Source organism: Cynara cardunculus (genome assembly GCF_001531365.2).
Source record: "Cynara cardunculus var. scolymus isolate 2C chromosome LG 13, CcrdV1, whole genome shotgun sequence".
NCBI classification, from domain to species: Eukaryota; Viridiplantae; Streptophyta; class Magnoliopsida; order Asterales; family Asteraceae; genus Cynara; species Cynara cardunculus.
The window spans coordinates 4,899,628-4,912,777 of NC_037540.1; the positions used below are offsets into that span (position 1 = coordinate 4,899,628).

Here is a 13,150-nt window from a genome sequence, read left to right on the forward strand (position 1 = left end):
TTTATAGTGATCTTTTCAGTATTAAAATATTAATATTTATGTTTCAATCAATTTAGAGGTGTTTAATGTGTTTTTAGTATATTATTTAATTATTATATATAAAAAACATATCCAAATAACTTAAAACATTTCTAACATATTTTCATAGTTTGTTTAAAATAGATACAAAAAGTTAATTTTTTTAATCAAACTTACGTTCCAAAATTAATTATATTATTAAAACTAGAAGGGTATTCGCATAATGCAACAAACTATATCTCGATTTTAATGTTTTCATTTTTTTTCTGTCTCAGTCGATGTTATAATATGGTTTTATGTGGTTTTGAGAAAAGGATAATGTTTTTAAGTTTTGAATAAAATATAAATATCAAAATATCAAAAAAAATATTGATATTAATACCAAACAAACTATTTAAAATTTCTTGGTTTTTTCTTGAACTTGATTTTTTATTTTTGGTTTAACAATATATTTTTTTATAAAGCTAATAATTATGTATTTTGTTAGAACTCAATGATTATCCTAATTATATTTTAGATTTTTTATATTTAAAATGAAATGTTATTCTACATTTGATTATGTTTATCTGCAGTTAGTTACACGAATTAAAAAATAAAGCTTTAATAAGTCGTACATATGCACAATTTAGTTGTAATCTTGAATTTTATGTAATATGCATCAATAAACAATACTTCATGTATAAAAAATGTTTTATGTAATATGAATCAATAAACAATACTTCTGGTATAAAAAGCTTTTTATACGTTGATGTGAACATAATAAAATAAGAAAAATGACCAAAACAGACCTACAATTTAACTGGGTTAACGGATTGTTTTCAACTTTATTAATGAGAGGGGTTGTAATCGTAAAAAAACGACAATCGTCACGACGTTATTCATAATTAATAAAGTATAAAAATTTGATCATTGTTTTTGACATATCACATACACTAAAACCGTAATTCGCAATTTTATTTTTTTAAACTTGAAATAACATTGTTTTATGTTTATATTTTAAGTTACTAGAAAGGTACTCGTGCAATGCAGCGAAATACATTTCGATTTATAATAACTCAATTTAAGTTTAATAACAAATTAATTTATTTTGATTTAATATTATTATTTTTTATAAAAATAATAATTAAGAATTTTGTTATAATATATTGATGTCTTAATTATATTTTAGATTTTTTATATTTAAAATGAAATGTTTATCCAATATTTGATCATGTTTATCTGTAGTTAGTTGTACGAATTTAAGCATGAGATTTTAATAAGTTGTACTTGCACAATATTTACTTGTAATCTTGAATTTAAGTAATATGCATCATTAAACAATATTTAATATATAAAAAATAGTTTTTAAAATTTTTTATCAAATGCAATATAACATAGTATGGATAAAAAAATAAAGTCTGTATTGATAAAAATATTTGACCAGCGAAGTGTTTTAATAATTTTGTATTACAACCTTTGATGCATAACGTACAAACCATTATAGCATCATTGTAATTAAAAGGTGTACTCGGGGCACATGAACCACCCAACCGACGTCGATGTTTAGGGCTTTTCTTTCTTCAAAGCCTCTTCTCTCCCTCCAAAATCCCCTCGGCCTTTTGGCTTTCTCCTCCTTCTAGGGTTAGGGTTTCGTTGATCTCCTGTTTGTGTTACATGATCTCCCTTCATCTACAGATCGTCGATCATTGCCGGAAGATATGACGTTATTTCTGTCCGACGAAGAGTACGCTCGCTGCTCCCACGATCCATCTTTGATTGCGCAGAAAGCCGACGCTTACATTAGAGAACTTTACAATCAACTCGAGACTGAAAAAGCTCAATACGATGCTTCATCCATCACCGCTGAACAGACCTGCTCGCTTCTCGAACAGAAGTATGTTTCTCTCAAATCTGAATTCTCTGCACTTCAATCTCAATACTCGCAACTGAATTCCACCCTTGAGGAACGTGGCTCTGAGCTTGCTCAGATTCAAGCGGATAAGCATCAAGTTTATCTCCAATCGGTAATGCCTCTATATCTTTGCACTTTTAGTTTGCTTATGGTTTTGTTCGGGTAGAAGTACTTGATGAATGCAATTGGTAGTTTTTGTGTGAACTTAATTGCATGTGCTAAACGAATGATTATTATGGTTTGCTTATGGTCTATTGTTTTTCTCTATACGAATGATTATTTGGTATAATCTATTAGGCTCTGTTAACTTATCTATTCATATGATTTATTAGTATAATGTATTGGAACTAAGTTGCAAATGTACATCTGGGTCTTTGGCCACCCGGGAGGTCAGTGTTCAAACCTCAGCAAACCTCAGCAGAAGTGAGGTAGGGTGAGTTTATTGTTGCATTTGCGTTAATATTATATACTTAAAAAACAATTGTACCATTAAATTATTTCATTTTCAACCATCCTAAACTCTTTCAGAACAACATGAATTTTACGTTGTTAATTAATAAAAGAATACAAATGTAATCTGAAGAATGGTAAAAGTAATAATGTGCTGCTAGTTTGTGATAAAAAGCTTGTTGTTCTTGTTTTGTAAAGGTAAGTGTATGGTGACAAAGAACCTGAATGTGTTAGTTGTTTAGTTTTAGGAAGCTTGGAAGGTGAAAATGAAAATATTTAGTGGTGGTATCAACACCAGTAGTTAATTTGGGAATGAGGTCATCTGAAATATTTTTTGGAACCATGATTACAAACAAAGGTGTAAATGACTGGTAGTCAAGTGTTGTTAGATTTTTTTTATCATTTATGTAAGCCTTAATCTATTTCATTTAGTTTGGTGTATTATACATAACTTAACATTGTGTAGGCATTGGCATCTGGAAATTGGAGATTAGAACATTAGATGCATGATTTTATCGATTCTGTCTAATTGGTTTTGTTGAAAAGTTTATTTTCTTAAGCTGCCTTGTGCTGCTGGTACAATTATGTGATCATGAACACTCGGTTGGAAATTGTAAACTTGTAGTATGCTCATTAGCTCATCAAAGTGTGGACCTGTTCTATTGATTATGCAACTTAATTGGAAAAATGTCGTTAGCTTAAATTTGTTCTACTTGGTAGTGCAGAAATGACAGTAACCGTAGTCTTTTGACAATGTATGTGACTCCTTGCTATTTTTACAGAACTACATATACTCTTCTATCAACTTAAGGTGGCATGCATCATGTGTTCGTATTTTTGAATCTCCACTTTAGACATGTCATTGTTAACTTCGATTAATTGGGAACTTGATTAGCAGCGTTGGTTAACAACTCTTGTAATAAAATTGGAGTCGATTTTTTTGGGGGTTCACAATTATGTTCTATTTCAATTTCTTCACAAGTTATGATTCTTTTTCCATGTAGATCTAGATCTATTATATTGAGAGGGATGTTTCTTTAAATTAGATCTTTTTGGCGTCCCCTTTCTCTGAAATTTTGAAATTTACCCTCTTGGATATGCCTTATCTAGTGCAAATTTTGTTTTCACTACGTTCTGAAGATGATAAAGTACAAGAATTTTGTAGAACTGCGAATAAAGAGATAGATGGTAAAACAAATATGAAAATATTAGTAGGGAGGAGATTCTTTTTGACTTTTATGTGGGAAGATTGGAGCGATATGCTTATTTGACTTGGGGTGAAATAAAAACCTCACGTAACTAAATGCTATTTAGTTGAGAAAAAATACCCCCACTCAATAGAAATGTGCCTTTTCATATAAAGATGTGCCTTCTTGTAATAATCACATGATAAACTAGAAAGACTTCATGTTGGTACTTTTAATTTGAATATTGTATTTCATACATTTTATGATTTTTTTTCATGGGTTACCTTCTGTGTCAGCTTTTTAAAATGCCCGTGGAAGTGGAATTTTGTTGAAAAATTGTCTTTATATGTAAATATTCTGATCAAATAGCACTTTCTGTAGATCGGCAAGGATGGGGAGATTGAACGGCTATCCTTGGAGGCTTCAGAGCTTCATAAGTCCAAAAGTCAGTTGCTGCAACTGATTGAACATAAGGATTTAGAGATTAATGAGAAGAATGCTACCATCAAGGGTTATCTTGACAAGATTGTTGCCTTGACCGACAGTGCTTCTTTTAAAGAATCACGGAGTAGTGAATTGGAGGCTGAGCTTGCACGTGTTCACACTTCCTTGGCTCGTTTGTCTCAGGAGAAGGAATTAGTTGAGAGGCATAATATTTGGCTTAATGACGAGTTGACTACTAAAGTGAACAGTCTTTTGGAGCTGAGGAAGGTACATAATGAACTAGAGGCAGATATGTCTTCTAAGCTTGCAGATCTTGAGAGAAAATACAATGACACATCTAGCTCATTGAAGTGGAAGGATGACAGAGTAAAGGAGCTGGAGTCAAAGCTAGAAGCCTTACAGAAGGAGTTTTGTTCATCTAAGGATATGGCTGCTGCTACTGAGGAACGCTTGTCAGCTGAACTTTCAACTGTAAACAAGCTGGTTGAACTGTACAAGGAGAGTTCAGATGAGTGGTCCAAGAAGTCAGGCGAGCTTGAGGGTGTTATTAAGGCTTTGGAGACTCATGCAAGTCAAGTTGAGAAGGATTACAAAGATAGACTTGAGAAGGAAACATCCTCTAGAATGGAGTTTGAAAAGGAGGTTTTGCATTTAAAAGAAAAACTTGAAAAGTGTGAAGCAGAATTGGAAAATTGCAGAAATTCTGATCAGCTTAATCTTCTGCAGATGAGCAGTTTCAACACGAAAGCATATGGAGGCGCTACCGATGCCAATGATGTGGATGGAAATAATCTAATGCTTGTTCCCAGTATTCCAGCAGGTATTTCAGGCACAGCACTAGCTGCTTCTCTTCTTCGAGATGGTTGGAGTCTAGTTAAAATGTATGAGAAGTACCAAGAAGCTGTTGATGCTCTGAGGCATGAACAATTGGGAAGAAAGCAGTCCCAATCAATACTGGAACGGGTGTTGCATGAAATAGAAGATAAAGCTGAGGTCATATTGGATGAGCGAGCAGAGCATGATAGAATGGTTGAAGCATATGATATGTTAAATGAAAAATTGCAACATTCTATTTCTGAACAAACTGCACTTGAGAGAACTATCCAGGAGCTGAAGGCTGAATTAAGAAGGCATAAACGGGACTACACTTTAGCTCAAACGGAGAACCGTGACCTTCAGAGACAGATAACAATTCTGCTAAAGGAATGTCGTGACATACAACTCCGTTGTGGATCTGCAGATTATGATTCTGCTATCGAGGGAATGAGTTCCTTGGCTGATCAGTCGAATGTCAGTTCTGATGCCGACACTGTTTTCTCTGAACGGTTGTTGACCTTCAAGGATATAAATGGATTGGTTGAGCAGAATGTACAGCTTCGGGGTCTAGTTCGTCTTCTCACTGAGCAGATTGAGACTAAAGAAGTCGAGTTGAAGGAGAACTTCGAGAAGGAGTTTCAAAAGCATTCTAATGAAACTGCTTCTAAAGTCGATGCAGTATTGGCTAGAGCAGAAGAACAAGCACACATGATTGAATCACTTCATACCGCTGTTGCTATGTACAAGAAACTATATGAAGAGGAGCATAGACGTCATGTTTCTCAACTGCAATCTCCAGATACGGCACCAGCAGACAGAAGGGATGATGTTATGCTTCTACTTGAAGGTTCTAATGATGCTTCAAAAAAGGCACAAGAGCAAGCTTACGAGCGCATAAAGCTTCTTGAAGAAGAGATGACAGGGTTAAGAGGGGAGATCATTACATTAAGATCACAGCGTGACAGATCAACTCTAGAAGCAACTTTTGCACATGAGAAACTGGAAAGGTTTATGAAAGATTTTGAGCATCAACGGGAGGAATCAAATGGCATTAGAGCAAGAAATGTCGAGTTCTCACAGTTGATAGTTGATTACCAAAGAAAGGTGCGTGAAGCTTCTGAGGCCTTGCATACTGCTGAGGACTTATCGCGGAAGTTAAATATGGAGGTATCTGTTGTAAAGCGTGAAAAAGAAATGTTGGTAAATTCTGAAAAGAGAGCGTTTGAGGAAGTCCGTAGTTTATCAGAGAGAGTTCATCAGTTGCAGGCTACCTTGAACACATTTCAGAGCGCTGAAGAAGTGCGGGAGGAAGCCAGAAGTGCTCAACGGATAAACCAGGAGGATCATGTCAAACGTACCGAAAGAGAATGGGCAGAGGCTAAAAAGGAGCTTCAAGAAGAGCGTGACAATGTTCGCAAGCTCACGCATGAGCATAATACAGCTATGAGAGGAGCTATGCAACGGATCGAGGAGATGGGGAAAGAACTAGCTAGTGCGTTGCGTGCTGTTGCTGATGCTAATGCTAGGGCTTCTGCTGCTGAAGAACGGTGTTCTCAGTTGGAGAAAATGAAAAAAATAGATTTTGAGATAAATGATGAACTTGTACCCACCTCTTCAACCAGAGATGACATGGCTGTGTTGCATACTGCAAAGGAAGAGGTTGAGAAATTGAGAGTAGAAGTGCAAGTAAACAAAGACCACATGTTACAATATAAAAGCATTGCGCAGGTGAATGAAACTGCGCTAAAACAGATGGAAGCTTCCCATGAAAATTTTAAAGCTGAGGCAGAAAAGGTGAAGAAATCATTAGAAGATGAACTTGTATCACTGAAGGAGCAGGTTAATCAACTTCAAGATGGCTATAATTTGAAGGCTAAAGAGTTGGCTTCTGCATCTGTATCACAAGAAGAAGCTCTTGCTTTCTCATTGTCAGAGGTTTCTAGTTTGAGGGAAGAATGTACTTCAAAAATGTTGCGCATTGAGGCTTTAGAGTCACAAATGTCAGCCCTGAAAGATGATTTGGAGAAAGAGCATCTAAGATGGCGTACTGCTCAAGATAATTATGAGAGGCAGGTCATACTGCAGTCTGAGACAATTCAGGAGTTGACTAAAACATCGCAAGCATTGGCTTCACTACAGGAAGAAGCATCTGAGCTCCGGAGGGTATCTGACTTGCTCAGAATTGAGAATGAAGAGCTAAAGAGCAAGTGGGAAACAGAGAAGTTGGTGCTAGAGGAGGCCAAAGATAAAGCAGAGAAGAAATATCATGAGATCAATGAACAGAACAAGATCTTGCATGATCAGCTCGAGGCATTGCACATTAAGGTGGCAGAAAAGAGTCATGGTTCCGGTGCAGAGTCTTCTGGAAGTGTTGATAAGTTCAATGATGCCGGACTACAGAATGTGGTGAAGTATCTGAGACGTTCGAAAGAGATCGCAGAGACTGAGATATCTTTGCTGAAGCAGGAAAAGCTTCGGTTGCAGTCACAGCTTGAGGGTGCTTTGAAGGCTGAAGCGACAGCACAAGGATCGCTTCGTGCAGAGCGAGAAAATTCAAGATCAGTACATTTTACAGAGGAGGAGTTTAAAGCGCTACAGCTTCAAGTTAGAGAAATGAATTTGCTTCGTGAAAGCAATGTACAGCTTAGAGAAGAAAACAGACACAATTTTGAGGAATGTCAAAAACTGCGCCAATCGACCCATAATACTAGGATGGAAGTTGTGAATTTAGAGAATTTGCTTGGTGAACGACAAAATGAAGTCGAAGCTTGTAAAAGAGAGATAGAGATGCAGAAGAAAGACCGAAAAGACCTAGAAAAGAGAGTTGATGAGCTGCTTGACAAATTCAGAGATATTGATCCTGAAGATTATGGTCGGATGCGAGCTGATTTTCAGCAAATGCAGGTAAAACTGTTGGATAAAGATGGACAGTTGGAGGAGGTTAAGAAACTTGTTTTGGAGAAACAAGAAGTAATACTGCGGTTGGAGCAGGATCTTGCAAGAAGCAAAGTGGAAATAGATGAAAGAGAGTCAAAGATAAGTAGTATTTCGCAAACTGAGACATCGCTGAAATCAGATATGGACAGGCAGAAGAGGTTCTTTATTCAATTGAAACGTAGATGTGATAACTTGGTGAAGGAGAAGGAGGAACTGAATAAGAAGAATCAAGAACTCTCAAAAGAGTTGGCTGATTCTAACCAGGTCAAAAGGAACAGTGTGGACACTGCGGGTGAGCAAGCCACTAGGGAGAAAGAAGAGAAAGATACAAGGATACAGATGCTTGAGAGAACTGTTGAGAAGCTGAGAGATGAGTCAAGGGAGAGAGAAGAGAAAGATACAAGGATACAGATGCTGGAGAAAGTTGTAGAGAGGCTAAGAGATGAGGTGAGGAAGGGAAAAGATGAAGTCAGGATTGAGAAGTCAAAGAATCAAAAGAATGAGAAGGGAATAGCTGAATCTCATGAAAAGTTAAAGCTGGCAGATGATTTGGAGAAACACAAACAGGCACTGAAAACCCTGTCTGATGAAGTTGAAAAGCTGAAGCATGCCACTGAATCGGAGGGTGCTTCAACTGCTCAGCCCCATTCTGGTGACTCCTTTGATGACCTTGCTGCTGCATGTCTCCTTGCTGTAGAAAATTTTGAACATGTTGCAAATCAAGTATGTAGCGAGTTTGGAGTTCCTACTACTGGTGATACGCTGTCGGTTGAGTTGGGTGGATCAGCACGAGCCACCATTGGTGAGGTTGTTCCTACTGCAGTGGCTTCTGGTACTTTGGCGTCAGTTGTCCCTGCAGCTCAGAACATGGAAGAAAGTTCAAAGACACCAGTTACGTCCAAACCAAAACTTGAACAGCGTAAAGTTGCACGGAGGTTGGTCCGACCACGAATTGTAAAGTCTGACCAACCAAAGGGTGATGTTGATATGATAGAAACTGTTGGAGCTAATATGCAGTCATCTGTGCGCAAACGTCCGTCTGCTTTATCTGTTTCAGAGGGACAAGAAGGATCGCATGTGCGTGAAAGTAGCGCTGCTGATGTTGCAGCACCTCTAATTAAGAAATCCAGAGGTTCAGAAGAACCACAGGAGGGTGCCGAGGTTCAAAGCGTCGCGATGGCTTCAGATGCTCCTGAAAGTTTTCCTTCCATCGCTGAAGAGGCTCTAGGCAATGGTGGAGATGAAGTTCAATTAAAGGAGGAAACTGCTGATGCTGGAAGGGATGAGGATGTTGAAACTGGTGAGGAGCAGGCAGTTGAGGATCAAGGAGAGTTGCAGAATGATAGAAGCGATATTGGTGAAGAGAATATGAACAGGACAGCTGAAATTGAGGTTTCTGAGTTTCAGCCAAAGATTAGTGAAGCTGAGCATGCACAAAAGCAGCAGGCGACAGGTGAAGCTGGAAGTGATCCTGAAGAGGGCGAAATGGTTTCTGATGCTATTATTGGTCATGAAGGTGGTGGTGCAAGTACTAGTAATAACACATCTAGTGCCATGATAATAAGCAACCAAGAAATGGGGGAAGCTCAGTTAGTTGAGCATCAGATGAGGTCACCTTCACCTTTGCCAGTTGAAGATGAAGTGGCAGATGATGCCTTAGGAGATTTGGAGGTCAGTTCTCCACTACTGGAGGACAACGAAGACAAGAATGAAGAAGGTGAGATAGAAGTAGAAGAGACTACTCCCGAGAGTTCAACAGATAAGCTAAATAACGATGGCAATGATGAAGGAGGGTCTATGGCTGAAGAGGCTGCTATTGATCATGTTCCCACCACTGCTGCTGCTGTTTTAGTCCCTCCTGTAGCTGAGAAAACATCGAACACTTCTGCTATGTCTGAAGCCGGTGTTGCAAATCAAGACGGTAGCACTCTCAGTAGTGTTTCCACATCAGGGCCAACAGAAGTAAAGCCAGAGGAGTCAGTTGCTGATACAAGTTCAACAACCATTAATTTGAACGAGAGAGCAAGGCTAAGATCTTTGCAGAGACTGGCTGGAACACTTCCTTCATCACCTCCTGTAGCAAGGGGTCGTGGCAGGACACCAAGGGGACGAGGTCGTGGTGGGCGCACTGCACGTGGTGGACAAACACCTGGTTCTCAAGGTATATGATATTCGTCCTTTATCTATTCCTCTAAAAGAATTGAAGGTTGATCTATTCTCAATGGGAAAGGTTTTTAGGTTTACAATGTCATCAGAACTTTATGCTCGTAAAGAGAAGTAGGCTATAATGATTGCGTTTATCTGTGTTTCTAATAAAAAATTCTCATGGACTGTTTATGGAACTGTTAGGAATGTGATGCGAAATTCAGTGCTTGCAGCAGTTGTTGTGGCATGCGCTTTCTCTCCATTATCAGGTACTTGGTTCTTAAATATACTAGTTGTGTACCCGCGCAATGCGGCGGGAGCCATGAATTTTAACAATTTTGAAGTTCCACTGGTTTTATAAGATAAGATTTAACGATGATATAGTTTACACTTGGTCTTTACATATTAATACAATTTGAATAAATAAGAGTTATGGTTCCAATTACAGACTATCGATGAAAAAAATTGTATGACAGTTTAAAATTCAATATATTTAAAATCCAACATATTTAAACGACTCCACAAATGTATTCGATTTACACCAAGAACAAAGAACCAAGAAACTTGAGTTTTAAGATAAACACTCAAAACCAATAAAAAAAACTACAAATTTGACATATCATAAGCCATGAAAAGACAAAAAAAAATGGGTTTTAGAATGAAATTTCAACTGTTTACCCTCTTTCTTGTCAGAAACTCAGATTATGGTTGAATTAATACATGTATATATATTTCAAAAAAAACCCAAGAACATATTAATTCAAAACATATTATACAGTACAATTTGGACGGCCTAACCCCAAAATATATAGTATTATATATAAATAAATAACTGTAAAAGTATAAATCGTATATATTAAAAATATTTTTTCACAGTATATATAATATATAGTAATATAATTAAGTAAAAAACTATTCAATATTGGACTCATTTCGAAGGTATTAACGATTATAATGGTGTAACTTGTTAAAATAAAAATGTATTTTTTAAACATGTTTTAATTGATATACGACTATGTATGTTAATTTGATAAAGGTTTAAAATGAAACATTTAAAAGTAAAGAACGTAAAGTAAATTAATTAATTAATTATAGGGATATAAATTGTAAATTTAAAATTATAATTTAAAAAAAATAGGTTGTGAGAGGGTGAGTGTATGTGAGGGGGTGAGTGTATGTGTGGAGAGGAGGGGGTGAAAAAGTGTAAAAGTGAAAAAGTGAGTATAAAGGGTATTTTGGTCATTTAAAATTTTAAGACTTTAAGACTTTTGCTAAATTTGCTTAATAAGATAGTATATAGATAATTTGGTGCTTTTGGTGCAGCCTTATGCATAGACCTTACTGATTTGGTTCCATTTTCTTAGGTAGATGAACCGGTAATATATATTGGGTTGTTTTAGCTTCTATTTAACACGTAGTTATGATATATAGATTAGGTACGACATTTGACAATGAAGGGCCGTTGATGGATTTATGCTTCGCTTTGAAAGATATAGGCAAGCACCACAACCAGCAAGATACTCTGTTGACCAGAATGACAGAGAAATCACAGACAATGGAAATTTGGATGAAGATGAGGAACACTTTGTTGGGATATGTTAACAACAAAACATACCTCATAATCCATTTGATGTATGCTTCTGTGAAACCTGTTTAACTGAAGCAGAGTCAGTTGACATGGAGCCTTAGTAACATAACAATGTGTTTGATCTTCAATCATCGTATTTTGATTAGGCAAGCTACTAGTAGATGTACATTGTTATTATGCTTCCAGTTTGTAGACTTTCTTTAGATTTAATTATGTGAATTAATTTTCACATTAAACTTACCAGATTTGCTTATTGATCTTTACCGACTACCTTTATGTTATTTTTGTTGTGTTATCTTTGGATAGTTTTATAATCTGTAATCAGCATTTTGAATGCAGAAAGGTTGGGCAATAATTATTATCAACTAAAATATTATGATGATGCTAAAGGAGCTTGATGTTAGTAATCGAAGTTTTGTGAAACCGGTGATAAAGGTTAGTCTTGGAGATCTATTTATTTTCAGGCATCTTATTACATATACTTTACTATATATCAATCATCGATTCCAATATGGTATTGCAGGAAAAAAATTATGGAATGTAGATTGCACCATTGAATCATGGAGTTTGAGTTACAAATGGGAAACTCAAAATTTGTTGGACCGAATTGACTTTTGCGCATATCTTATCGAGTACATCTGCCGTTTTTTGACCTTTCGTGAATACTGGGCTGATGCATGGCTTTTGGCGTTGGTAGCTTACATATATTGAATTAGTTGCATTTTCCTCAGAAACATGAATAGACCTGTATGATTTTTGCTCTTAAATTGCTTATCAGATGAAAACCAGAAGTTTTATGATGTCTGTTACCTTGTTCATGGTGAAGTTTGTGTTTTGTTTTGATGAGTTCAGTATGTGAACTTTTAGTTGCATATTACAATATCGTTGATGGTTATTGTGTTTGCTAATGTGAAGGAGTTGGGGATTATTTGCAGAAGAGTCAGATGCATGATCACAGAAACTGCAACTGCAGCTGTGATGTATCTTATCATGCATGGATTGGGCAGGTTAGACATGGACTCTATTTTTATTCCCGTATCAGGTTAGACATTTGTTTGGTGATTTGTGGATGTGTTTATTCATCACTTTCCAATCTGCTAGGAAACTGGTTGAGTATAGAAGCATCAAAAGCCATATTCCATTGTTTCCTCCTTATTTATTTGTTTTGCACCAACTGCATGAGAGTTCCTGTTGCTTTTATAGTTTTACCACATTTTGTCGATAAAATTTTGACACACTTACATAAATAGCCATAGGTGACTTATCTTGTGTTTTTACTTGTTTAGTCTGTTACATAGCTATAGAATCACATTGTTGATCTAATGATCTTGCAGTTCTGGTAAGTTGACCGCATTCTAGTTATATATATATTGAAAAAAAGAATCGGAGAACCACAAAAATGCGGGTGAAAAATATTTAAAAATGGATGGCAAATTATTGATGATAAAGTGATCGTTTTTTGGTGCCATTTTTTACTTTGATTTTTGTTGTATTTTGACGGTTTTCAATCAAAAAAAGTGTTTTGGATCATCTCAATGTCATCTTTTTTGACCATATTTGGTGAATTATCTTATTGTAACATTTTGAATGAGTTATTAGGCTTCTTTTTCTTTTGGGGTTCATCCTTGATTTCTCCCTATACCTTCGATATTTCAGGAACCTATGATCACTTAT

The 13,150-nt window shown here is 36.2% G+C and overlaps 1 protein-coding gene across 2 annotated transcripts; it reads left to right on the top strand.

The window, feature by feature from the left end:
• The first annotated feature begins 1,603 nt into the window (after window positions 1–1,603).
• LOC112524205 (nuclear-pore anchor) lies at window positions 1,604–12,371 on the top strand. 2 transcript variants are annotated; one of them, XM_025133937.1, is made up of 5 exons: window positions 1,604–2,021; window positions 3,928–9,904; window positions 10,093–10,157; window positions 11,802–11,911; window positions 12,000–12,371. In XM_025133937.1, exons 1-3 carry the CDS (start codon window positions 1,716–1,718, stop codon window positions 10,098–10,100), a joined length of 6,291 nt encoding a protein of 2,096 aa, XP_024989705.1. In that variant the 5' UTR covers window positions 1,604–1,715; the 3' UTR covers window positions 10,101–10,157; window positions 11,802–11,911; window positions 12,000–12,371. The 2 variants fall into 2 exon arrangements, with proteins under 2 accessions (XP_024989705.1, XP_024989706.1); XM_025133938.1 differs by having other exon boundaries at window positions 11,816–11,911.
• The last annotated feature ends 779 nt before the right edge of the window (window positions 12,372–13,150 follow it).